Genomic DNA, 27437 nt, shown 5'->3' on the forward strand with positions numbered 1-27437 from the left:
CTCCAGAGGATTTCTTGCATTAAAACTCATAAACTTGCCAGCGACGAAGCTGAAGAGTTTCACTAAGAAGTAGTTGCAAAAAGAAGAGCATGTTTAGGAATGGCAGCCACTGACATTTGCTGACTGACCTCACATTTATCCTCTGAAATGCATATTTCGTCAGGGAAAGGAAAAGCTGCTTATCTTGCTGTTTACCCATGAGTAATTATGCTGTGATTTAATTTAGTTGATTGATACCTTGACAGCAAGATTATCCCATTCACTCCTCAAGCTTCAAGGGCACCCAGAAATACAGATTTAGCTTTTATGTTAGATTAATGCCCAGTATCCCACTCAAAACCAGTTCTTACCATACACACACCAGCACTCAGACTGTTAACAGAAGAGCCTCTTCTAAAGAGCTCCAGGGCAGCCAGATCTACAAAGCTTACTCATATCCCACCATCTGAGATGTGCTCTGTGAGCACGATGATTTCTGCAGTAGGCAAACACTATTTCAGGCAGCGTTCTGAAAACTGGAAGGAAAACATGCTAACATATGGAAGACGGGCAACACTGGAGATCCAGTGTGATGCACATACCAAGAAGCAAATGTTTTGCTTTATGATTAAAACGAAGACATCCTTTTAGGCAGATGTTCAAAGACAGAAAGCTCTGTAAGATGCAAAATGAAATCACTCACAAAAAGAAGTACTGTTGAAGTCTTTTAATAACACTAGGAAAATATAATATTAAAATCCTGTTCTCAAAGGGTTATTTCGGCTGGGATATCTGTGTTTATAAACCAAACTTTTGACCCGGTTGTGTTTTTCTTTTGAACCAACTACTCCTTTACAATGGCATTTCCAGTTAAAACACAGCTAACCTATAAATACCTGAATACCACAGCACACACTGCGTGCGTGGGTTTTGTTTAAATCTTAGTGGAAATAATGGTAGATCTATTCAACACAGGGAAGCAAATGTCGATCTGTTAAGCGGGGAATGTAATAGCCAGTAAAGAATACATTGCATATATAATACAGAAGGAAAAATTATCATCTGGAGTATGTGAAATTACACGGATCTTTGCACCTTACACCTATTAGAAGTTACTCGGTTGGCCAATACTAATCTGCTGAAGAAGCAGAACGTTGGTCAGAAGTCTAACGTTTCCTGTACCAGCACAGAGAGAATATAAGCAGTCCAACGCTGTTAAAAGAAAACATGAAATCCAGCTCATGTTTCTGGTTAGGGATCAATTTCTTCAGGAATTACTGTTAACATAACATCTTCGTTACCCCTGCGTACAACCATGTTCAAAGTACTGTCCTTTTTAATAATGTCACTGACATCAGAGGCTGAAGTTATCGACTGTCCATTGATGCTTATAATCACATCACTGCTCTTCAGGCCACCACTGAAAAGACAAAGGGACAACAAATTACTACTACGGCCATTTCATTATCCTCACCGTACTTCTGAGCAAAACCAAAAGGCACTGGATATTTCTGATTTCCCACCTGACAGCAGTTAGACAGAGACACAGCAGGCCCCCTGAAAGCAGTCTGAATTAATGCAGCAGTGCTGGTTTAATGTACTGTGCCATTTTCCATACGGTGCCTGGCAGCCATTCGCCCTACCTTCATATTTTAAACACGCAGACATCTAGCCAGTCACCAGAAGCTCCTAGGTGCCTATAGAAGCCAGACCCAACCACCACACACCAATCAAACAGGGCTGGCCCAGCATGGCTTTTCTGCCCGGGGCTGCTGCTGAGACTGAGAAACGGGGTGCTGAGGGATACCATCAACCACAGTGTCTTGCCTGGTCTTGCACAATAATCTGGCTCCAAGTCATGGAAATATTAACCAAGAAACCAGATCAGACATGATTCAGCCCTTCAGCATAATCCGTTTTCACAAAACCACAGACCAGTCATAGACCTCTTCCGCCCGCAGAAAATGCCTTACACGAGTGCCTCTTGTAAGCAGGATGCCTTGGCCAACGCTGTCATCCTGCTAACAAATCTGGTTGCCTACTTCTAGCTGTGACTTTCAGCATGTTCCCCCACAGAATCCATCCCTGATCACCAGGGTGTCTCACGCTGGTAGGCTCCTGCTCCTGACCCAAGTCCCACATAAGCTGCTGCAGACCCCCCTGAATACCTGTCTAGATGGGGCATCTTGACTCCAGTTTGCCTTCAAATCGCAAGGCTTTGTTACCTCACTGTTTTCTACCTAACGTCCTGCTCTCACCCTCTGCTAACTATTGCTGTCACTGCAATAATGCTTTTTCTGTACCTTCAATTTGGACCCGTGCATCAGGGCAGTGAGTGCATGTTATTCACAATGGAGCAAACAGCTGTGGTACCTTTCCACCAACAGAAGTTCTGTTTCATGTTACAGACATGCACTGCTATTCCTGTTAGGTTGCTAACAAGAATTGTCTACAAAAAGCAGCAATAATTTAAAAACCAAGCTAGCCAGCTTACATTACATCTTGTAGTGACAGAAAGGTATCATCCAACCATCCTCTTGGTCTCTCAGTGTGATAAATCTGGTAGCACCAAGCAGCTTGCTGTCCTCATCTGTGGTGCTACGTATGCTTCTTTGCTGCCACAGATTTATGCCCTTCTTAAATGACCTCCAGTTCCAGAAAACGGACAAAGTTTCCTATTTCCTGCTCTGGATTGCTGAGTAATTTCATCTTAACCAAACTCTGGACAGTAGGTGCTGCCAACAGGAGCCAGCCAGCCCAGTCCCACTGACTGGAGGCCTTCAGCAAGGCACCCCATGAAGCATGGCACTGAGCAGCCTTTGAGGCTCTGAGCAGTGCTGAGTAACAGAGGAAAATATCAGCTGGTCAAACCCAAAACCTCTTCCCAGCAGCATGGCTCCTGGAAAGGTCTCACGTAGAGGAATGCTCCATGCCAAAAGAGGACCTCACCTCAAACAGAGGTGCACCAGGAGAGCCAGTGGCTGCCATTAGCAAGCACAGAAGCGTCTGGGATAAGCCAGCCACATCCTTGCAAGGCAGGAGCAAAACATCTCCCCTTGCCCTCATACAGCAGTGACCTGCAGGGCTGCAGGAGCACACACGAGCCATCAGCTCCAGCTCAGCCCTGGCACTGGTACAGCAGATGTCTTGGAAGCGATGGCTGAGAAAAATGAAAAGTGAGCTTTCACGCTCCCTGACTCCTCGCCCTTTCAGCTGGGAACTCTGACAGGGCTTTGCAGCAACGTGCTGGCACGTCTGCGTTATTGCTGATCAGGGAACGAACGAAAACCACAAACTGATTTCGAGCTGACAACCTAATAGCTATCAGATGGTCACAATTCTGTTCATTTAGCTTAACCAGGATAGCCAGCTAAGCATGGAACATTCTCTCCTTCAGACAGTGGCAGTGGTTTTGAGAAAAGAAGTACTCCAACTTACGCTTCAGCTGGTGTTTCTGGAATTACATCAATAACGAAGGCTCCAGAGACAGCGTCAGGAAAGTCTTTATGGCGATCCTTCAGCTCTTTAGCTTTGCTGGAAAATGAAGAAGCATCCATAAGAATACTGTGCCAACGTGGGGGAGAAAACCATGGATTTTTACTCTGTTAACATTTACTAGCTGGGATATTTTACACATGTTGACGTGACACCTCACAGTTCATTTTAACCCTTAAAAGATTATTTCAAGAATTACTGCACTTTTCCACACAAATGGCTTTTACTGCTTATTTCTGGCAAAGGCAGTCATTTCAGCAGACAGAGAGACCAGCTTCTTCAAAGCTTGGACTTCAGTTCTAGAAGATTCAGAGCACCTAAAAAAACCCCTCAGTTTTCAGTGCTTTGTCACATTGCTGACCCTCAGTGAAATGCAAACTGCCTGCTTGCTCTACTGCACAAAGTAGTAATGCTCCATCTATTGTAGCCTAGCACACACACACACAGTGTATGTTGACCATTTCTATTAACATAATCTGCTATTTTCTGGTCTGAGTTTGAATAAGCAAGTCTACATGAGAGCTTCAGTTCACATTAAGGGAACTTAATCAAAATTATTTTGTACAAATGAAGCTACGCGTGGAGCTGCTGTGATCCTTGAACCTGGCGACAGAGCAGGATAGATGGCAGCAATAGCAGTTGAGCCCCAGGACAAGTTAACAACTACTAGTTCTTCTATTCTGAAATGATAAGGGGAAAAATAAAAGGCAGGGAGTTGTTGAACCACAGCTCATACAAGAGCCCACAGTCCAATCATGTAACGGATGCAGCAACAGAAGGCAGCAGAAACTGGGAGAGCTGGCACCAGCATTTTCCTGCCCCTTTCTGTCAGCTGTTAGCTCCAAACCCATGTGAAATGATCTCAGTTCAGCAAGATTAAAAAAAATACTTTCCTACTTTTACTTACCTAGGAGTTAGAGACATCATTCTTATGCCAATGTATTTCTTTTTGGTTATAGCTTTTCCTACAAAAAGTAAAAGAGGCCTTTACCAAATGCTCTTAGCAGAAACAGAACCTTGGGGGCTGCTGGCTCTCTGGTGGATCACCTGTATTGCACCTCTCTCTTTCAGAGCAGTGGGATACATTACCTTTAGCTTGTCTGTCATGAGATTCTGTTAGGAACTTCTTGATTTTATCAGATGGAATAGCAAATGAGATCCCAGCTGTAACTTTCAGTGTGTTAATTCCAATGACTTCACCATCCTGGAGAAATCAGAAATGGTTGTTAACAAATGTGAAATGTACATCTCAAAGTGAAAGGGATTACTTCTTCTGAGCAGTCACAAAGGTGCACAATTCTGCAGCTGGACTTCACTGCCTTTTAGACCCATTTCTCTGAATCACCTACTGATATGAAAAGTATTTTACAAGTTCTGGAAAGGCAAAGGCTCTTCCCAGCAGTGTGGCTCCTGGAAAAGCTCTCACGTGGATGAGCGGTCCATGCCAAAAGAGGATTTCACCCCAAGCAGAGGTGTACCAACAGAGCCAGTGGGTTTCCCATTGGCAAGCACTGACGTGCTGGGGCAGAGACAGAAAAAGGGTTTGGATTGAAAGAGCTAACTATCCAACCACAACTTCTAAACAGCAGGTTACTAGTGCTGTAGATTTTTGGGGTTTTTTTGCAAGTTGAGTAGAAAAAAGTTGCCAAGTTTCCAATGCAGAACCTCTGAGAAGCTCTTTGTTCCCACCTGGGGCTGTCAGAGCTCCTGCACAGCCAGCTGGTTCTGCAGCCTGCTTTGTTCTCCTCTAGCTCTCCTGCAGCTGCTGTAAGAAAGCTGAATGCTTCCTACAGAACCAGCAAACAGCCCTAAGATACCTGTAAACGTGTGGGGTTTCCCACCCTGGGATTATGCTTCGAAATAAAGGGGGGCACACATTTCCGAACCATTAAACTGAGCTTCAAGTTTGCAAGAAACAAAACCATTTTCAGCTGCGTGGTGTATATAGTCTGTGTATAGCGAGTGCAAACACCTCCCATCTAAAACACACTTTTTAATTCTTGCACAGTATGGGCAAATTATTTGGGCATGGCACCCCAAACTATGCAAAGTGTAAACACCTAGATACTGAAATCATAGTGTAGTTTGTGATTTGTCAACAAAAACACAGACAAATAATTAGTAAGAACCATGTGAATTTTGTGTAGTCAGGCAAACATCAAAAGCTCTGAATCGCACTTATGGTGCACGTGTTTTTGTTTTCAGACCAGAAAGTAACAGGCTTCACACTAAGCAAACAAAGAAACTCTTACCAGGTTCACTAAGGGTCCTCCTGAGTTTCCGTACTGCAAACAAACACGGAAAGAGCATGTTTTAATATTGACCTTTTAATTCACAGTCAGTAAAATGTCCAAGGGATTTATGAAATGTTACTGTAGAAGTTCTTCCATTATCTATACAAGATATGCAATGGAACACTTAAAAATCCAAACCACTACTTAACATGCACTTAACATCCTCCATCTCTTGCAAGCACTTCATTTTCCTTCTCTTGCCAGAGTAACCTAGGGGTTGTTTTTCATTGGTTTTAATATTAATACAGCTCGGGAGCTGTGAGTGAAGATCCCTTACAAGGCCAAGAGTAGACAAAAACTATTGTTTCGCCTTAATGCAGGAACAATCTTGAGTTCTTAAGCTCAGCTTGGCTTCTTTCTAGAAAGCATGACAGATTCTGAGAAGACACTTGCATGCTGGAGAATGCTGCCTCCTCCCTTGCAAGCCATAGGAAGCTGAAGGGAAGGCAGCACACTGTGCTTGGTGCAGTCCCTTTGGGGTTTGGTTTAATAACAATCAAACACTGCTGCGCTGCAGATGTCCGCATTTGTGGGGATGGAAGAAAAGCCAGCTATGCTCGCTGTTCTTAAGAACTGCATTAGTGGCGAAACTTTCAAAGCAACTATTCCAGAAATCTCAGAGCCCGACGGGCTGAGGCTGAAGACGTACGTTGATGATGGCGTCCGTCTGAATGTAGTCCATATCGGAGTTGCGGAGCCCCAGCTCCTTTCCTCCGCGCTGCGTGGTGCTCACAATCCCCGTTGTCACCGTGTTTTGGAGGGAAAATGGACTTCCAATGGCAACCACGAACTCTCCGGGCCTCAAGTCTCCAGACTGGCCAAGCAGAAGGACTGGCAATTTACCCTGACCACAGAAATAAATTCAGAAGAAAGGAAAATTCAAATGTTGTCACGACATTCCTACACGGGTAGAACAGAAATAACCGTTCTTTAATGGAGTGAGGGAAAAAACAGTGTAAGAGTGCTTTCTTCACAACAGGTACCCACATTAAATCAGAAACAAATGAAGACCAAAGGAATATTTGTGCACTGCTGTACAAAGCAAACATTTGGTGATACCAGGAAGGAGCTGTTTCCAACAGCTTCTTGAAGTAATTAGCCAACAGCTGCTGATGTAAAAAATAATATATTCTTTAAGAGTGAATTCTAAAGGGAGTCATGAAAGCAACAGCCAGAGTGTATCAAACAAACATGTGTGTAGTTAAAAGCATTTCATATTCCCATCAGACACGAGCTAATGTTTCATCTTTTTGTTCAACAGACAACTAGATTGCCTCCTACGTACTCTAGGTGTCTTCTGAAGATGTGGGGATTTAAAGACTTCCTAGTATTTTTCTTTTATGACAGAAAGGGATGCTGTTATTTTTTCCTTTCAAGATCTTATCTCTGAACATTAACTATCACATAATTGAAGATTTTCTCCCCCGAGACAGAAAACATTCCTAAATCCAGCATCAACGCAGAGTGCCGCAATTTACAGCAATTAAAAACGAAAGAAAGAAAGAAATTAAAAAGCAAAGGTTGGATCTAACACCCTTGCCAATGCAGTGGATCAACTCAGCATTGTTTCTCCAGGACATATGAAGAAGACGGCCAGCAGATGGTTCAAACTAAGCCAGTAACAACCCGAGAGCAGCGAGCAGATAATAGCAGGGAAGTCCCTGGGGGCCTCCTGCTCACAAAGTAATTAAGGGCATTCAGAAACAGAAGATATTTCAAAGAAACGCTCTGCATTGATGTATCATCTGCCTGCACGAAATGTGTTGGGTTTGCTCCACGTTTTTAAAAGCCAGTCTTCATCCTTCGGTACATCTTTTTAACCCTTTCATGTTTAACCTGTTGATCCTGACTCTTTCCAGGTACTTATGGTACCGTGGCACCAGATCGTTTCCATTATTATCAGGATTATTATTAGGACATGCATCACTTGAGGCTCCAGTGTAAGAATTTTGCAAGATTAGAGAGGTACTGAACCCTAAATGGAAACAGAAGTCTCCCAGGACAGATCGTTTGCTTGATAAACTGAACTTCAAATACAGGTTTCCTCCACACCACCCAACTGCAAAATCCTTTCCTCTGTACAACAAGCCTAGCCTACAAAAGAAAACAAACTTCCAAAATAGGTGATGCAGTGGATGCCCCACCTATGGATTAACTTAAACCAGTTTCCAAGAAGCAGATAACATAAACTCTTCTAACATAAATGGTACTTTTAAGCTTTGTCCCTAAAATGAAGGTACAAATTGGCTCAACACCTCTTGCTGCCATTTATTTCTTGCTGGAAGCCAGCAGAGGTGCCTTTTTAGTCTGTATTAGTCTGTATTGTTCCAAAGCACGCAACTTACATGCCTATAGTAGAAGGGATTATAAAGGCAAACTGTGTGCTTACAGAGCAAAGAGGCAAGGCAGCATTTAGTATGTCCCGATTATTTGTACGTACCCCCAAGTAGTGATAAATTTGCTTTATAAGTTAATAAAACCTGAATCACAGCTACATTCTGGCAAAAAGAGAAAATATTACACGTGTTTGATTTGGAAAACAAGAGCCACCCCTTTAGTCATTTTCTGTCAGCAGCAGCTTGAAAGACTGTACCAATAAATCACCCACAGGGACAAAAACCCACTGAGAGAAACTAAACCCATCGCTTTGCATTTTTCACCTCTGGTTTTATGTTCCTCCTTCCTAGGAGGTGCACAGTGCCCATAAGCAAATGCAGGAGACACCAGTCACATCACTACGTGCTGCCACATACACAGTAATTACTGCTCCAATATTTAACCAGCTTCATTCTGAGCATCCTTTATCCAGCTGCGTTACAATCCCACCAGCACAGCTATGATCAGATGAACATATTGTTTTCATAAAACTCATTGCCAAACCCCAGACGAGATCAGATGCTCTATGGAAACTTCATCTTTTGGACTCAAGACGACATGAATTAATTAGCCAACTGCCTGTTAAACAGAATCAGTTGGGAGAGCAACAGAACAGGCAGCGTGATAAAGAAACATCTCCCCTCCCATGCTCTTTCAGAGGAAAGCCTTCACAAGCAGCAGTGCCCAATGACAAATAATAACTGCTTGCACCACTGCTAGTGCCACAGCCAACAGGGAAAGCCATCGAAGGCTGTGGTTTGATTCTGAGGATCCAAGGGTGATCCCAAGTCTGCAACCAAGCAGCACCACATCCCAGCTCAGCTGGGCTCAGCTGTTCATAACCTCAAATTGCAGCCCTGACTCCGAGGGCTCCCCCAGCACAGGACAACAGCAGCACGAGGAGCTGTGCTGGAAGCAAGCCGTGCATGCAGCACACAGCTCCATATGGGTATTGTTTGGACAGGAGGAGCACCCTGGCCCTCCCTTGCCTCCAGATGCTATTAAGCTTACGCAGCACGTGTTTTCAAGACGCCGCTGATCCAGAAGTGCATCGCTTTCTGGCTCTGCTTTGAAAGGAAAAAGAAAAAAGACAAAAAAAAAAAAACCCCAAGAAGTGGCTGATGCACGGAAAGCAGATGCTTTATAAAGAAGGAGGGCATTTAAATCAATAAACGAAACAGACAAGGGACTATGAAAAAAAATCCCTTTCATTAACAGAGACAACAGATCGGTCGCACGCAGAGTTAAGATTTACACAATGTTTCTCAGTTACAAAAACAGACACAAAGCCAAAATCGCGTTTGGCGGCAGAAAGGAAAAACATGCAGCAGCCTCTGACTAACACAATTATTTCTGATTGTGCTGAGTTTTCAAGCCTGCGCCTATACTAGTCAGCCCTCTGTTCAAAGCCCAGCGCTGCACGGACTGGCGTGGGCCATCTGTGTGATTCAGCACGCCTTCTGGAAAGAGTTAGGGCTAACCTCTCATCTGCTAGCAGCAAAAATCTGCTGCGATCACCACCTCGCTCTGCACATTGTGACAGTCAGCTGTGCAGAACGTGCCCTCCGCGCAGCGTGTTTCCAGAAGAGATGCTGCCTCATGTAAAAACACAGTATCTGAAGTTAAGTGCAAGTGGAACTAATGCAGCATTCACAAGTTTCTTTTTTCCTGTTTTGTAGCCCTGAGTCAGCGCACCTCAAGAACAAGGAGGATGCTGAGCACACCTCTTGAACGAGACCCAGCAGTCTATGTGCTAAAGCAAAGGCGGAGGGACTCAAGCAGGTTTACATAGAATCACTGAATCATGAAGGCTGGAAAAGACCTCTCAGACCCCCAAACCCAACACGCCCATCATGTCCACTGCCCACATCCCACAGTGCCACATCCCCACATCTCTGGAACACCTCCAGGATCAGTGATCCCACCACACCCTGGGCCCAGTGCCGGTGCTTCACCACTCATTCTGATAAGAGATTTTTTCCTAACATCCAACCCAAACCTCCCCTGGCAAAACTGGGGCTGCATTACCTGCTGTCCTATCAAGCATTTTCTTATCGTGTTCTCTGCAGAATTAGCAGCATTTGCATGTAAATAATCACATCAGCACCTCTGTGAGTACATATCAGGGAGAACTGGTAACAGTGAGTATATCTATATCGACACAACATATATTCCAGTGGTTTTAAATGTGTGTTTGCTCTCTAACAGCATGACGCAGCTGTAAGTCACAATTGTCTTCACTCAGCTACAGATTTTGCCACAGCAGTTAATTAAAAACACAGGCCAACCAGCATGCCCTGCAGTGCGTGAACAGAGCCAGAAGCATCCCAGTGCCTAAGCCCAGCTTTCCCAGTGACTCACTGCATGACCTTGGGCAACACATAACTTGCTTGCTCTCCCTCCATCTTTCACTGGATTAACCCTCGGGCGCCTGCTGGGATCGGTGTTGACTCAACGAGACAAATCTGCGAGCGCACAGAAATAGGACTAAACATGCAAACCCATAAGTGGCACATGACTCACTGTTTACACCCAGATGGAGAGGGAGCCATTAATTAGCACTAATATTTTAAGCCTCTCTCATCCTGAAGTGCTCCACACATTTTAATATAGGGTTTTGACTCAAGCCCTGGGTAAACAGAACTCCCACGAGATGTGGCTTCATCCAGCACCAAAATGCAGCCACTGCATGCAATGAAGAGCAAAACACTCAGCCAGATGTTCACCAGGGACATGTCAGCAGCAGAGCTGGAGTCAGGCAGAGGAGAGCCACCAGCACTGTCAGTCACCAGTGGGTGTCCAATTCGCACTTCTCGTGTTTAGGTGGAAAAGAGGCAGGTGTTTGTATGGTGCACCAATGCAGCTGTAAACCAACCCTGGCAAAGCACGCAGCTTCCCTGGGAACTGTACTTCTCCTCTCTTTAACAGACCTATTTAACTTTCAGAATACATTATGGCAAAATAAAAACACAGGCTGTGAGCTTATGAAAATGTGGATTGTCATCTACGGTCCTGAAGCTATTTGACAAAATGCCAAAGAAAACGAAGAACCCAAACTGAATGCATTACAAGTCTCCAGAAGTATTTCATCGACAGTTAGAAAAACAAAACCAAGTTGCCTTATCTAAATATGGAGCATGGGAAGCTTGCAGGAAAAAAAAAAAGGCCAAGAGCTGTCTCGCCATGTCTCTGGGACTTCAATGGCCTGGCAAGGCACTGCTGCTGGCCCTCGAAATAAAATGTAGTAATGATGAAAGCTCTGTCCCTTGCAACGGATGTTCTCAATGTGTGTGGAAGGAAGCACATATGGCAACGTCCTCTGAACTTAAGTTCAGAGGACGTTGCCATATGAACTTAAGTTGGAACTTCAAACAAAAAACTCTTCCAGGGGCAAGAGAGGGGGCACAGGGCAGACAACCATCCCCATGCTGCTGCCCAACCCAAGCAGCCAGGTTTTTCCCATGCTGCCTCACTCCCACAGGTCCAAAATGCTTCTGCAAGTGAGACGAGGACTTCCTTGTGGGAGATTTGGAAGGAAGCAATGCAATATCCAGTGACAGATTTCCAAGTCATAGAGAATTGGAGAAAAGCCACTTGCATCTGGAATTCAAGTAGTTTGGTTTCTGAAAACGCAGGCTATTAAAATACTGATACGTAAACAGGAACACTTGCTTCCCAGCTTCCTGCAGTGTGTACACACAGGGAGGGAGGCAAATCCCCTCTGACCACAGACATACAGAGGCTGCATTGCCTCAGAAACCACCAAAGCAGTGAGGGCAGGAGGTCCTGTTGACTTAAGAGCACTGAACCGAGTGGCTGTTAGTAGATGCTAGAAAGAAACACGAGCAAAGAGCTGAAACATCACCACAGAGCAGAGGTGCAACAGCAATTCGCCGCTGTTGTATCACTTGGGTGCCAAACCCTTTCTAGGAATATAGAAGCATGTAGATTTGGTTGCACTGAGAAATGAAAGCCTTCACATCTTGGCATGTTTTCAGTGATTCAGGGGCTACGTCAGTCAGTGGCGAATGCCACACGGAAGGCTTTTAAGTGTGCAGAAAGAAGATATGCCCCAAAAGTGCCATTCATAGGGAACAACCCATGGGGAGAGGAAAATCTGCTGGGTGAAATGGGTCCCCCATTTGGAAGGATACTCCCTCCACTGCTGTAAGCCACAATGCCTTCAGGTTTAACACAGATGACCCCAATGAGCTTCCTGCTTTTGAGACTTCAGCAAATTGCTGTGGTTTTTGATGGACACAAGAAGTCACAGAATGGCTTAGGTTGGAAGGGACCTTAAAGATCATTGAGCTCCAGTCCCACCCCGCCATGAGATGGCTGCCCCCAAACCCATCCAACCTAGGCCATAGGCACCTCCAGGGACACAGAGTGTCCCTGGAGACTGTGAATATAAATCTCTTTGAGAACTGGAAGAATGATCCCAGTATTTCTGATCCCCATTGACTTCAGTATGTTTTTAAATAAGGACTTCATCAGGGAAACTGTTCACTCTGCTAGTTTATCAAGCACTGTTCACTTAAGCATTTTATCATCCTCTTAGATTCCCCATTCCACTGAGCAAAACCAAATTAGTTCTAGAGGTCCCTTTGGCCAGATGTCCACAGCTTAAAGAAAAACACAGTGCATGCTGCTGCATAATCTTAACAGTGTTAGGAACACCAGCTGACAGCCTCAGTTCATACTTCAGGCCCAGCTCTGATCATAACCACAGAGGCATTCTTCAGCCTTCAGATCCTGCCTTAACATGCCACAGAAAAATAGGAAGAAGAAAAAAATTCAACATCTTTGATGTCACCTTCAAATAACTTGTTCATGAAGGACTTCACCTCTCACTTCAGAAAAATCGGGATGGCTTTTATGCCTTATTTAGACTTGTAATGGGTTAATTGTACTGTCAGCACTGATGTTTTCAGTCATCAAATAAACCTGAACTCAACAGCTTCTCCTCAGATGAAACGGGCAGGGCCAACGGGGACCAACACACCAGGTAGAGCTGTACCACGGACAGGATGCTCACCAGGCAAACACCAAACTATGGCTGTCAAGTTTTACTTTGCCCCATTGACAGAAGAGACATGACAGTTGATCTCCTGCTGCCCAGATGGACGTGGCCCAGTTGCCATCAGACAATGAAGGCAGCAGAACCCACTCACTTCCTTCTGTGTCCAGGCATCAGCTCCCCACAACGCTTCATTGGAACTGATCCTTTCTCTCATAGACAGTAATGTCAACGCGTCGATCCCTCCCCCAGCCCACGAAGAAGAAATCTCCTGCTGATGCAGTGCTGGGTGGTTCCAAGACTGAAAATGTTCCCTGCCTGAGAGAATCTGCAAACATGTATGAGTGAGCTGGGTTGCAATGCTCACAATCTGAAGCATGCGCTGTGCTGGCAGCTTCAGAAGCCAACACATCAAGCCAAAAACACCATCTTGTATCCTCAGTTAGCACGCTGCATTCAGAGAACTGTGAATAAATAATACCTCTAAAAGACACTGTTTGGCAGATCAGAATTGTAGATTTTTGCCTGTTCTGACAGAACACTGGAAGAGAAGTATACCTTGAAATGATCTACTCATGTAGAATGACCCACTGATGCAGCATTCTCAAAGGAAAGCCACAGTTACATCCAAAAGATAAAGGGATGGAATAAGACTGTGATCATCACCTCATTACATATTTGCACTTAAGGGAAAAAAAAACAAACAGACAAGTATCTGTCATCTTGAAGCCCAACCAGAATCACCAGTTCCAGTCCTGCTTAGCAGCACTTTCCACTATGGACAAGAAATCTGGCTGCCTTCCCTTTTTTCCAAGCCACTCTCCAGCCTGGAGGCGCCCAGCTCTCCCTGGGGCTGTGCCCACTGCAGCTCTGCAGAAGCTTCCCCGGGTCCTTAAGTGCTCACTGTTTGCACAAGTGAGGTCGATTCGTTTTTTTATAAATGTACTCGGGCTCTTCCATCAGGCACTCCAGTGCCAGGGAAGTTTTGGAGTGATTTCTTCAGGGTGTCAGATAACACAAAACTCGGAGGTCTGTTCCCTCCTCATGGCCTCAAAACAATGTGTTGCATCAGCTCAGTGCCTCCTCCCTCTCTATCTCTGAGTTACCAGCTTCTCCCTTCTCTGAATCTCGCTTTCCTAGCACCTTTTTTAATCCTCAGCAAAGCAGGAAAATATTTTGGGGATTTTTTTTTCTGATCATTCTGCTGAGAAGAAGCTTTTAAATAAGAAAAATCTGAGAGAGCCTTTTAAAGACAAAGGTGGCGAGGGAACAACCCTTGGGTCATCCAAGAGTTCTGCTTTAGGCATCTGATTTAGTCATGAACTCTGGAACAAACACTTCTGCCTCGCCAGGGAATAGGTCTGAACTGAAACAACCCTCAAGGTCTATGTATTTCTGAGTCACGTGTCTCAAACAACAGATGATTGCCCGTCAGCTTTGGAGGTCGTTAACAAAAAGGCCAAACAAGGGAAACCAATCCGTGCAGCACCTCAAGCCATCACATGCATCTGCGTTGAGCAGAAGTGTTTCAGCACAAGATTCCACCTGCACTCTACGTGCAGAGCCACAGGACGACTGCTCTGCTGTTGCAGGAGGTGGAATAGCACTGAGATCCACAAGTCTGACATGGCTGAAGACTGTGGGAGGGGACTTCCATACCCATTTGGTTTAGAAAACCACCTGCAGGGGAATCTTACAACATCAGCTTCAGCTTGAACGTTTAAGAGACTTCCTAAGACACTTCTGCATTTTGCTGTCTACATCTGCGTGGTGCACATCTCTTTGCCAACATCATCCCACATCTCTTGGAGCAGGAGAGCTGCACTGGCAAGGTGTGTGATGAGCCAGCGAGCTGTGCTGATGTTCTGTTTGTTTTGAGGACTCACGCTAAAGTGATAGGAGCTTGTCTGCATGACACGGAGAGGTCATAAGATAAACCACTAGCAACCACAACCTTGGCTTTGAAGGCATGCACACCCACCACGATTTGTGAAAAACACCAAACCACTGCTCTTCCCTTGAAGTTAGCAACACAGCATCCTCTTTTCTAAACAAAGAGGGATAAAACGCATCTTGCCCACCGCCCTCACTCACCTGAGCATCTATTTTAATTAGTGCAATGTCAGCTTTCTCATCAACGTCTTTAATTTTAGCTTCGTATGTTTCCCCATTCTTCAGCTCCACCTTCACCCTGTTCTTGTTGGTGACCACGTGTGCATTGGTCACTATCAGCCCGTCCTCCGAGACGATGAAGCCCGAGCCACTCGCAACAGGGATCTCCCTCTTCGAGTAAGGAAGTCTGAAACACACAGGGAATAACAAATGCTTATCCCTGCAAAAGGTTGCAGGCTCACACACAGTGGCTGTTTTCAATGCTTTAGAGTATCAGCTATTGCTTTCTGTTGCTAATAAGGTAATGCACATGCATTACTTTAAACTAGGGTTTGTTTTTTCATGCCAGGACTCTTAAATTATCCTTAATTCTTCAGCATGACGTATCTATCAGCTCAGAGCCCTCTTTGCTGCTGTACATCATGAATCTGCTGCTGCTTGGAGTCAGCTGCTTGCAGGAATACAAAATCAAAACTGGGCATGGTGTTTACTTGCGGAATAACTCGATGTGAACCACAGCAGGAGCGATCTTCTCCACCACATCTGCTATGAAGTTGTACTTGTGCCTCAGGCTATTAGGGTGTTCTTGTCCTGAAATAGAAACAGAACACATGTCATGAGTTCTTCAAGTGACAGGAGAAGGATCATTGCAAAACACCTGAATTGAAAGCACTGTGTGGGTCTCTCTCCCTTCCTTACAAGTCGATTGCAGCACAACCCTTGCCCTGCAGTTTCCCTTCTGTCTTTTGGCACAGCAAGCTCTGCTGTTACAACAGGAAGCTCCACACAAACGTCTCATTTCCAGTGCACGCAGACAGGCTATGGGGCTGCAGATCTGCTGCACTGGTGTCTGTGAGCTACAGCACCCTGCATGGAGCAGCCCCAGATTCAGCTCACAGATAAGGTCCTAATCCCTACCTAAGCCTGAAGCAGCTGCTGGGAAAGAATAAGGTGGGTAGAAGGTTTGTGCTGCCTCCCAGCGTGTCTCAAAGCCCAGCCCTTCCCAGGCACCGAGACACAGGAGCTCCATGCATTGCTCCATGCATTGCCTGCAGCCCCATGGAGGAGCAGACCCCATGGATTTTGGAGCTATGGAACCACCCCTGAAGCTATAAAAATAGATACGCACACACGAAAACAATGCGTCCACAAAGCTTTGCATTCCTGGGCTGTATTTAACACAAAGGCCCACAGTCACAGAGCATTCAAGAGACGTCACTGGGATTTCCAAAAGCAACTGGATGCTGAGCTCCTATTGTAGCCAACGGAAAACCTGTCTGCAGCATCAGATGTCCAAAAAACTCCGGAAAAGAACAGACAGGTCTGACACAGCTCCCCCTTCTCGCAGTTCAGGGACAGAACTTATGTTAAACTGGGAGCAACTAAGCAATCCAGCACCCTAAGGAGCACCAAATATCACATTTCCCTAGAAGCAAGAAAGAACATCCCGTTTTCATCAGTACCCCCATTTTATCCAACACATCTCGCATGTAAAGCACAAAGAGGATCTGTGTGACTTCCAGATGAGCATTACGTGCTGTGCTGCACTGCCCATCCCTGCCATTTGGCTCCCAAATCTGCAGATTAAAGCAGTAAGCAGCTTGGGGATGCTGCAGGTGCTCGTGACAGCTTAACAGGAGGATTTATTTCCAGAACCCCGGGAGACGTGGGACTGTGCTCCAAAACCATCCCATTAGCCACCTATAAACCACTTGCATTAACTGTTAACCAGACTACATAGATATGAACATTTTCACTTAGGTGATGGGAAAGAAAAATAGCTTCAGCTGCAGAGGAATGGTTTGGGAATAAATCATTGGTACTCTTAACCAGATACTGGTTTGCTTCAGGGTGAAAACCAGGTTTCAGGGGACTCAATAACACCAGCTGGCACATATCGCCCTTAGGTGATGCTCAACTCAATCCAACACAACCCACCACTCACAAACCTATCCATCTCTCCATTCACACCCTCCGAAGCACCTGATTGCTCCTAACGAGCAATCAATGAGCAACAGCAGCAGCAGCCACCTAATCTACTAACAGTTTAGACATGTTAATCTGCTCAACGATCCAAGTACATTGATCAAAAAAGCAGTGCTCTCGCCTACTATTTTCCTCTCAAGCACCGTCTGACTTGTGCATAAACGGTGATCCTTGGACTTGACACCCAGTATGACACGAGAACAGCATCATCGCCGCGCATAAAACTGGCAATGGGGGCTGTGGGGGAACCACGCTGAGAATGAGCTCGAATCCATTTGCTCCCATGAAACGGGAGCTCAGACAGATTATCAGATGGGATTAACGTGACGTGGGGATAAAACGCCACGGGGCACGGCCGGATCCATCAATTTGCTCTTTGATCACCGCTCCCCGAATGATCTGGTCTTAGTTGCAATGCTGCAGGCATTTAAAGGTCACATCCTGCCCTTGGAAAAGAGAGCTGCTGCAGATGGGGGGGGCAGTGCACGGGGAACACAGCTTTTTTTATACCTTTTTTCTTTTGGCATTTAGCTATGTGAGAAGAGCTGTGCATGGTGAGACTGCTAATACTCCATCACTTTGAGCCTTGGAGCTGCGAAGGCCAAGAGCTGAGCCGTGATGCTCTCCTGCATATAAACCAGCGTGGGCAGACCCAGACGAACCACGAGTTGGGAAGGTCAGAATTTCGGACTGTGAAAAAGTTAGGTAATAAATACTGATTCATGGCATACTGACCTAAAAAGCTTACACCAGCTCACCACGCCTGTCCTTTGCTTATGTATTAGGAATTCTTGCATTGTGTAACAGGGTTTTGCAACAGCTCTTGAATGAGTGCCCACTTAAATGGAAAACACACCTTTTTTTTTTTAAGCAAATAAACAAAAGTCAAAGTACTATTCAGATGAATTCATTGAGGAACACCAGTGGGAAAAATCCCTAAGAACTGCTCTTTAGCATCGTACAAAATAAACCCCATAAAATCTAGGAGAAGCAGTAGAAGAATGAATATGCTGAAAACTTCATGTATATCTGCAGAATAGGATCATGGGGGGAAAAAAAAGCAGACCAAAATGGACACCTGTGTGCATGCAGCTTACCATTACACACACACTGAGTGCTCACCACAGCGCGTTGCTCTTTGGGATTACTAAGCAATACATGTGTGAGCTGACAGCTCTTTCCACCGAGAACAACCTCCAGGCCAAATTTTACCTTAGATTTGAATCACCAGCAGGCACTCACTCCTTCAGGGGAGCCTAAACTACCTTGCAAATTCCAGCAGTACCAACCTAACACGAACAGATGCTCATTCCTCAACAACCACGCCGTAGTGTGCAGCCATCAGCAGCCAAGAGAAGAAAGCAGTGAACTTCAGGGCTTCCACAGGAGATATGTTCCTCTTCTGCCTAACACATACATTTGTCAGCTCTGGTGATGGTTCAGAAGAGGCTGAAGAGCGGAACAGGTTACATTCAACATCCTCTGCTTTCTGACTTACCCCAAAAGCAGGTCACAGAGTCATAGTGGCGTGAGTTAGAAGAGACCCCTAAAGGTCATCTGGTCCAACCCCCCAGAAATGAACAGCTCCACCAGGTGCTCAGAAGTAACTCTAACCCTAATCCCACTCCCCAACCTTGAGTGTCTGCAGGGATGGGCACCACCACCTCTCTGGGCCATTGCCTACCACCCTTATTGTAAACATTTCTTCCTTCTATCCTGTATAAATCTTCCCTTTCATTCCATATTTCAACTGATCCCAAAAACATACATTCCTCTCTTAATACCCACTTCTTTGGGATAACCACTGTTGAATCCAAATGACCATTTCTCCTCAGTTTTGTGGATCTCTATTTTGTTTTCTAAACCATACCCTTCTGGAGTTAACATTCCTAATAGGTTCATTTTATTACTTCAATGGTTGGTTGTTCTTTTTTAAATATCAAGAGTTGGGCTCGAATAATGCTATAGTTCCCAAATACCTTCATGCTTCAGAGTGTTCAGATCTCTGCAGCCTGTTCTCTGCCTATTTATATGCTGTGATTACTTGTTTTGTATCGTTTTTATTGAACTATTGCACAATGCCCTAAATGCCCATGAGCGTGGTTAAGAAACTTTCATTAATGACACTAATAGGACGATTGTTGTGAATTCAGTTAATGACCAAAAGCTGCCTAAGAAAACATAAATAGGTTACAGCATGAAAAAATCCCAAGGCAACTACATTTTGAAGGACTTCAAAAAGGTGTGCTGGCTGCCAGCCCCTGAATGAAAGGGAAAATCCTCTGCCAACATTAACGGCAGTAATATCAGTAAACAAACTGCTGAAAGGAAAGGCTGAACCCCAAGACATGGAAAAAAGGCTGTAGACAACTGAAATAATGTGGTTTCGTACAGAGGAGCCAAAAAGCATGCTAAGATCTAGGTTTTTGTTTCACAGTGGCAATGATGCTTTAATGCTTACGCCTGGTACACGTCACCTTTGGTAATATTTGGAGCTAAGCTGAAAAGATGCTTTGGAGATAGAGATCTCATGGAAGTCATCTCTCTCCTTCAGCTGTGAGAGCTGCATCTGCTCACGGAGGTCCACATCTCATGATGGACTCTTCATAAGAGACTCTTCATAGGGAGTTGCAGAAATGGATCTTCTTCCCATGCAGTTTTCCTGAGTTTTCGAGGGGACCTGACAGCTACGCTGCTGATGAGTTTCAGCTCTCACTGGTATGAGATCGTCTCTTGGCCATAACACAGCTAACCTGTGGGCAACCATCAGCCATTTTCTGCCTTGCACACCCCCTGGCTGTGACCCAACCTGGACATCTTCACATCTTTTCCAAGTCAAAAAGCTCAGATTCAGTTTGGAGTAGAGCCTTCAATTTCTTTAAAACCTTAATTCCCCTCAAGATGAATAAAAATTCCCCTGAAACAAAAGTCATCTAGACAACCACCAGGAACAGCATACACATTGTAAAGATGGCTGCAGAGGATGCTCCCATGCACACTGCAGGGCAAGTAGAGCAACACGTCCTGGTTCACCCTTTAAAGGTGCTTCACTGAACAAGCCCTGTGCTCCATCCTTCCTGGGGAGCCAAATTAAGCAGTCCTTTGGGCTTGCTCCATGCCAGAACCAAGGAGTGGTAGGACTCTGCTCGATGCCAGGAATGGAAGGGGCTTTTGGCAACCTGGTCTGGTGGAAGGCGTCCTTACCTACGGCAGAGGGTTGGAACTGGATGACTGTTAAGGTCACTTCCAACCCAAGCGTTCCTACAATCCTACGACTCTGCATCCCATCCACCACACTCACTGATGCCACCCTGAGTAGTGACATCTTGTGGTCCCAGGATCCAAAAGCAAAGCCTGAATCTCCCTATGGCCCAACAGGGCTCGAGCACCACAAAAGAAACCTCTGGGTGTGCAGAACCAGTGACTACTGACACAAAGCTATCAGCACCACTGGAAAAAGTGATGCACAGGACCCTGCTGCCACTTCTTTTTAATGTAAAACTGCAAGCCTAAATATCCCACTTCCTATTCAAGGGTAAGTTGTGTAAGACTCCAAAAAAGGATATTACGCAATGAAAACACTAGGGAAAGAAGAAACAACACTCTACGTATTGCAGGCAATCTGCTCAGGAACATTTCTGAGATCAGAGGAGGGAAGTTTGAGAGGTCTAAACCACAGAACCACGGTAACAAAACCACCATTACATCAGTATTATTTTTCCTGTATAATCAAAGGAGAAAGAAACAAAACGTCACTGATTTCTGAGAAGAAAGTCTACACAAGCATGACATCCCCAACGACAACAAAAATATTTTCATAGCATTATGTGAGGGCGATTTCAAGCACCTGACTCTACCAAACAGTAATCTGAACAAATCTAGCATTCACTCAACACATCTCCTGCAGCAAGAACCATGACAAGCCTGAGGTGAGGATGGGAAGTGAAGCTGTTTTTTTGGCATGAATGCATCTTGCACCAGGCTGGTCCAGGCTTTGAGCACCTGATGGAGCTGTGGCTGTCCCTGTTCACTGCAGGGAGCTGGGCCACATGGCTTTAAGGGTCCCTTCCAACTCAAACCATTCTACGATTCAAAGGTGAAATAAAGAACATAAATAAGCTTTGTTACTTATGTACATTAACTATGCAATATATTTTATATGTGGAGATTTCTCTTGATTCATCCTGACCCCAGCAAACCAGGCCGTGGTGCACCCATGGCCACTGTCCCATGGGAACAGCCACAGACTGAAGCCCATGAAAGAAATAGTGCACCCATAAATCTCCCATCTGTATTAGCAGAAAGACATGACCAAAAGCTCTGCAGCTGGTGGGGATAGAAGCAAGGGAAAGCTCCAGCAGCCCCATCCAACACAAGGGGAAGCTGCTGTCTGTAAACACAGCCTGAGCGAGCCCAGCTCCTGCCAAGCTGCTGCAGGAACATGCTGTCCCAGGGCACTGCCACACACAGTCACACAGTGAGGACGAGTGATGGGCACAGTGATGCACAGCAGTGTGAGCTGCTTGGCCGTGCCCCGTGTGAAAAGCTCACGGCAGACACAGCACTGGAAAAAAAAAAATAATAATCGGATTCTTTAATTTTTAATTAATTTAAATAAATTAAAAAATAAATACTAAAAAATAAAGAATAAAAATAAAAAAAAGAAGAGCAGCAGTTCAGGATGAGGACAAAAAAAAAAATGCTAAGCTCAAAAACGGCATTAACAGTAGTCCTGTCTGTGCTGGAAACACTAAGGAATATAAGTCAAGTTATGGAAAAGAGTCTGCCTTATTTCCTGCCGACAGATGAAAAGATTATTTCAGGCAACGGGTTAAGGCGGCCGTGGCATCCTCTCCTCTGCAGAAGGCAGAAAATACAGCAGATGAGTCAGGAATTGCTTCCCCGCTCCTTTTTCCAGCACTCAGTCCCTGGTGCTCAGCTCATCGCAGGGACAGAGCCCCGCACAGCTCAATTAGGCAACAACGAGGCGGTAATTCCTGCACCCCTCCGGCAAGCAACAGCTGCCAGGTGCTGAGCATCCCCTCCCAGTCTTACAAAAGCTTCAAAGTCTTATTCTTGAGTATGTGAGAAACGCTCGCGATGGGTGCCTAGGAACAGAGTGGAAGAGAGGATTGCTTTCAGCTTGTAGAAAGCAATGGGCAGGAAGACACGAGAATAAAATGTTCTTGGGGTTTTCTGTTGCGTTTTAAACTACATTTTCTCCACCGAGTAACCTTAAAAACCCTTCGTTAGATGCAGGCCTCTCCAGCCAGAGGCATTGGGGGCTGCGTTCATTCTGGGGTGGAATAGTGAGACCTGGTTGAGCTTCTTGTCCCCTTCCCAGCGCTCGGTCCCACCACGTTTGCCTTCTCCAGGATCACTTTCTGCAGGAGCAGACTGACATCCATCAGTGCTGCTTGCAGACCTTTGCCCAAACGGCAGAAACACTCATGGAAAAGAAAAGTCATGGAAAATGGAGCTGCAGAAAAACCAGCAGGGACTCAGAACGGCTCTGCCTGCTCTCAGCTCCGCTCCGGCTCACTGGTGACCCTGAGCAAAGCTCTCCATCTGCCCCTGCCCTACCCACTGGTTATTTGTCTAAAAATCAGTGCAAACCCAATTGCTATCAGAAATAGGTAGCTGAGACCTTCCCTATTATCGACGCTTTGAAGTATCACTGTTGGAGAGCCACGTCTCATCTTTAAAGCTAAGACATCAGTCTCCTGCTACAGATACGAAGGCAGCATCTTCAACCCGCACACAATCAAAGCATCACACTGTAGCCCTTCAAACCGGGGTGGTCAGGAGTTGGATTTTAGTTATGCCCTGCTCTCTGGGGCAAACTGGGAATCCCAAACTGTACCCAGGAGGCAGAACCAAGTCTGACTGCGTTCCCCACATCCTGAGCACAGTCTCCATGCCCACGCTGCACACCTATCTGGGGCCCTGGCAATGCACAGGAGCAAGGAATTTGCTGCTCTGATTTACCCACCAAAGCCACATTCCACAGCGTCCCAGTGCCTATTTGTAGTGTAATTTTCTTTTGCTCTCAGTGCACATAAACTCACATTTGAAAAATATTTTCCAGCTTCTCCTATTTCTTGGGCAGCAGATTCTTTCCTCTGACTGCTGGGGACACGAGGCCCTGTCCCATCCAGACTCCTTAATGGGCTCCTCCTGTTTGCTCACAGGTACCCTTACATCTCAAAGCCCAGCAGATGAAAGCATGGAACCCTTCCTCATTCCAAGTCCACCCTCACAGACCTGTTTGAAGTCAGAGTTGCTCCCAGCTCCTGGGAAGGAAATCTGAGCACAGGAGAGGGAAGAGGTGAGACTGCAGCTCCCAGTCCCCCCCCCCCCCCACCCTTCCCGGAGCACAGCACTCAGCTCTGGAGCAGTTTTTCATCCCTCACTGGGGAATTGCTTCTCTTCTGGAAACATGCAGCTATTTATTTCCACTGCGCTCAGCTGCTTTTCCCTCCCTCCCGTCCTGCAGAAGGGGAGCAGAGGACGAGGCCTAGGACCACCCAGCCGTGAGCACAGAGCAGATGGAAGGGCCCAAAGTCAGCCCTGGGCAAAAGCACATCTCTGTGCACCCAACCCCTTCCCAGCCCAGCTCGTTTCACACGTGCTGAGCAACCTGCAAAGCTCATAACGTTTCTCCAGCACGCGTGTCCAACATCATCTTTAGGGAAACAGCTGGAGCCTGATTCACAAGAACAATATCTGCTTTCCTCTTGATACATCTCTGGCTTCTTTCCTGACATCCCCAGATTGCTGAGTCTCCCTTCCTGCCCTGATTACTCATCGCTGCTCATCGCAACGCAGCCAGAGCACTTGGCCCTACCAGCACTGCAGGCAGAATTTAGGCAGCTCCTACTGCTTTTTCCCATTCTTTGCTGATGTATTTCATTCTAGTCTTGCTGTGTTGTGGGTTTTGTTTGTTTTGTTTTGTTTTTTTTTAAAGGGCTCAATCAATGTCAACCCTAATAATCTGGGTCACAAACGGCCAGAGGAAAGGCAGGAGGAACTGAGAGCATCCACAGAGAACTTTTCTGTTCCTCTGGTTAAAGGTTAGAAGAGGAACGTGGGTTCATCTGTGGGCAGCTCCCAGAGCAGGACACAGAATCAGGCAATCAAATCATCCTTTAAGAGTTGGAAGGGACTTCTGAGGGCCATCTAGTCCAACTCCCCTGCAACAAACAGGGACAGCACAGCCAGAACAAGTTGCGCAGGGCCTGATTCAGCCTAGCCTTGAAAGTCTTCAGGGATGGGGGATCCACCACATCACTGGGCAACCTGTTCCAGTGCCTCATCACCCTCACTGTGGAAGATTTTTGGAAAAGGCTTTTAAGATCACCAACACATCACCACCACGCCCACTATCCAAGAGGAAGGAGCACCTGAACCACAGAATGGCTTGGGTTGGAAGGTGCCTTAAAGATCACCGGGCTCCCACTCCTGCTGGGGCTGGCTACCCCCCCCCACCAGCTCAGGCTGCCCACAGCCCACCCATGGCCTCGGGTACCTCCAGGGATGGGGAACCCAAAGCTCTGGGCAGAAGTGCTGGGGCCTCACTGCTCTTAGTGCAAAAAACCTTTTTCCTTTTCTGCTCTATGTCTCCATCTGTTATACGAACGGATAAAAATCGAAGACAACCCCATCTGTAAGTAAAAAACACACTCTGAAAAATGGACTCAAAACTAAAAATCAACAGCTCTCCAGAGCTGCCCGTGAGGCATTGCCTTTCACCCCCATGGAAGCACAGCATTGCAGTCTGCTCGTTTATTTCAGGTCCTTTACATATATAAAGCAACTTTGCTGAGCACTGGGCATAACCACGCGCCCGGGCTCATCCTCCATCACCTTCCTTTTGTCCCTATTTGACAGGGGAACTGAACAAGAGCTGCTGTCCCTGTGCCAGTGCTCCTAAGGAAGGTGGTCAAGGAGGTGGGCAAGGTCACCCCCAGCATCCTCCTTGAGCTCAGACAGTGCAGAGCAAGGTGTAAGGCAATGCTACTGGTTCCCTGAACCGAGAATCCAGGGAGGAGAGGGGGGGAAGACAACAAAACAACGAAATCACGAGGCGTTATGTTACATTGCAGGTCAGGAAACCGTAATGTGAAAGCTGTGATTGTGTCGGGTGCTAAATGCCAGCAATGTTTCGAGGAGAACAATGCAGCCCTTACACGGAGGAGGAGCAGCGGGATGGAAAATGGGCAGCATTGATCAGAAGTCGGGAGTTGGAGCTGTACCCTTCCCATCCTGCTGGAGAGTAGGGGGCGAAAGGTGGAGAAAAGATGACAGCCAGAAGGTGAGTGCTTAGGGAAACGGCACTACTCGAACCCTTCTGCTACTCAGAAATTGGCTTAAACTCCTGTTAATTAATTGGGCACGTGTGCAGAGTGGCTCAGAACGATCACGCAGCTGTGGCTTAACGGATTTCATCGGAGCAGTGTTAGGACACCCCAGTGGCTCATCCTGCCGCACTGAGCAAAGCCCCAGCTCAGCTCTGCTGGGCACACAGCCCCGAGATGGGGGTGTGGGGGGAGCTGACCTGCAGCACTCCATCCAGTACAACCAACACAACAGCAGTGCCCAAGGAAAACCACACCACTTGTTGCTGCCGGGGATGCTCTTGCTTCTGGATGGTCCTCCAGAAGCGTCAAGTCGGACACAGTGCTATTCAGCTCCGAGCTCCCTCCTCTCCAGCAGTGCCGTTATTAATGAGCAGTGCTCTGCTAAATCGGGCTCGGGTGGACACTGCAGCGCTGCTGCAGCCACGGGCTGTGCTCAGCTCTAACGGAGCCCGCATTCCTGCTCGGATTCCCTACGTCATTACACGGACGCGGCACGTCCATGAAAGTACACTCAGTTATTTCATAGCATCACAGGAGCTGGAAGGGACCTTTTGAGGCCATTTGGTCCAACTGCCCCCGCAGCGCACAGGGGCACACACAGCTCTACCAGGTGCTCGCTGCCCCGTTCTCTGACCTTGTGTCCACAGGGACGGGCCACCACCCTTACGGCAAACAGCCTAAATCTCACTTTTGGTCTGAAACCATTTCCCAGCGTCCCATCACAACAGACCCTGCTAAAAAAGCCTGCCCCATCCTTCTCACCGCCCTTCGGGCACTGTCAGGCCGCTCTGCCCAGAGCCTCCTCCGCCCCACGCAGCCCCAGCTCAGCCTGACCTCGCAGGGATGGGTCGCATCCCTCGGGTCACTTTTGTCCCCTCCTCTGCGGGCGCTCCAGCGGCTCCGCGCACTGCGGACCCCAGGTGAGCTGTCCTAGCGCAGAGCAGAGGGGCAGGAGCTCCTCCGCGTCTCCCCGGCCGCGCTGCTTTGGACGCGGTGCGGGATGCTCTCGGCTCCAAACGCCGCCGAGGCCGCACAGCCCCCGACCCCCGCTGCCGTTCCGCAGACCGCTTCTCCCCGGGCTCGGAGCCCGGCTCCCTACGGCATCCCTAATTTGGGGCGGAGGAAGGCAAAGCGCAGCGGCCGGCTTTGGGAGCGGGACGCCGGATTCCTTCCCCCTGACGCTTGGCAGCCTCGGAGCGCCGCATTCTTGCTCCGCTCTCCGAGCAAGGCCCTCCCCCGCCCCCCTTACCCTCGGTCCCTTACCCTGCCCGCAGGCTCCGCGCTGGATGGCGATGACGGGCGGCTGCCGGAGCCTCTCCGCACGGCGGCTGGCGGCCCGCAGCTGGCAGGGGCTGGCGTAGGTCACGGCGTCGCTGCCGCACACGGGCTCGCTGCTGGCGCACACGCAGCGCCCGACGGCCGCCCGCTTCCTCACCGTGCCCGAAGCGGGCACCCCTCCTCCGGGCGGCACCGAGCAGCGCAGCCCCTCTCCGCACGGCGGGCCGCCCTCCCCGGCCCCGCACGGCTCGCCCTCCTCCGCCCCGCAGACGCGGCAGCAGCCGCACGCGTCCGGCACGGGGCCGCCGGGGCACGACGAGGGCAGCGGGGGACAGCGGGAGCGCTCGCAGCGCTCGGGACACGCGGGCGGGGGGGGGGCGGCGAGCAGCGGGGAGGGGAGCAGGGCGAGCAGCACCGCGATCCGGCACCACGGCGGCAGCATCGCGGCGGTGGCGGAGGAGAGAGGCGGAGGAGCGGGATTTAAGCGGAGGAGAGAGGGCGGCGCGGGGGGCGGGGCGGCCGAGGGCACGGCCACGG

The 27437-nt window shown here is 47.4% G+C and overlaps 1 protein-coding gene across 1 annotated transcript; it reads right to left on the minus strand.

Moving 5' to 3' along the window:
• Positions 1 to 691: 691 nt before the first annotated feature.
• On the minus strand, positions 692 to 27342 carry HTRA1 (HtrA serine peptidase 1). Its single transcript, XM_065746922.1, has 9 exons — positions 26886 to 27342; positions 15768 to 15867; positions 15259 to 15463; positions 6418 to 6612; positions 5727 to 5759; positions 4564 to 4678; positions 4382 to 4439; positions 3418 to 3513; positions 692 to 1399 (listed from the first exon to the last, which is right to left on the minus strand). The coding sequence occupies exons 1-9, from the start codon at positions 27340 to 27342 to the stop codon at positions 1231 to 1233; spliced, it is 1428 nt and encodes a 475-aa protein (XP_065602994.1). The 3' UTR covers positions 692 to 1230.
• Positions 27343 to 27437: the final 95 nt, after the last annotated feature.

Source organism: Cyrtonyx montezumae, unplaced genomic scaffold, assembly GCF_038088225.1.
Source record: "Cyrtonyx montezumae isolate F1298 unplaced genomic scaffold, pur_monq_1.0 scaffold_4, whole genome shotgun sequence".
NCBI classification, from domain to species: domain Eukaryota; kingdom Metazoa; phylum Chordata; class Aves; order Galliformes; family Odontophoridae; genus Cyrtonyx; species Cyrtonyx montezumae.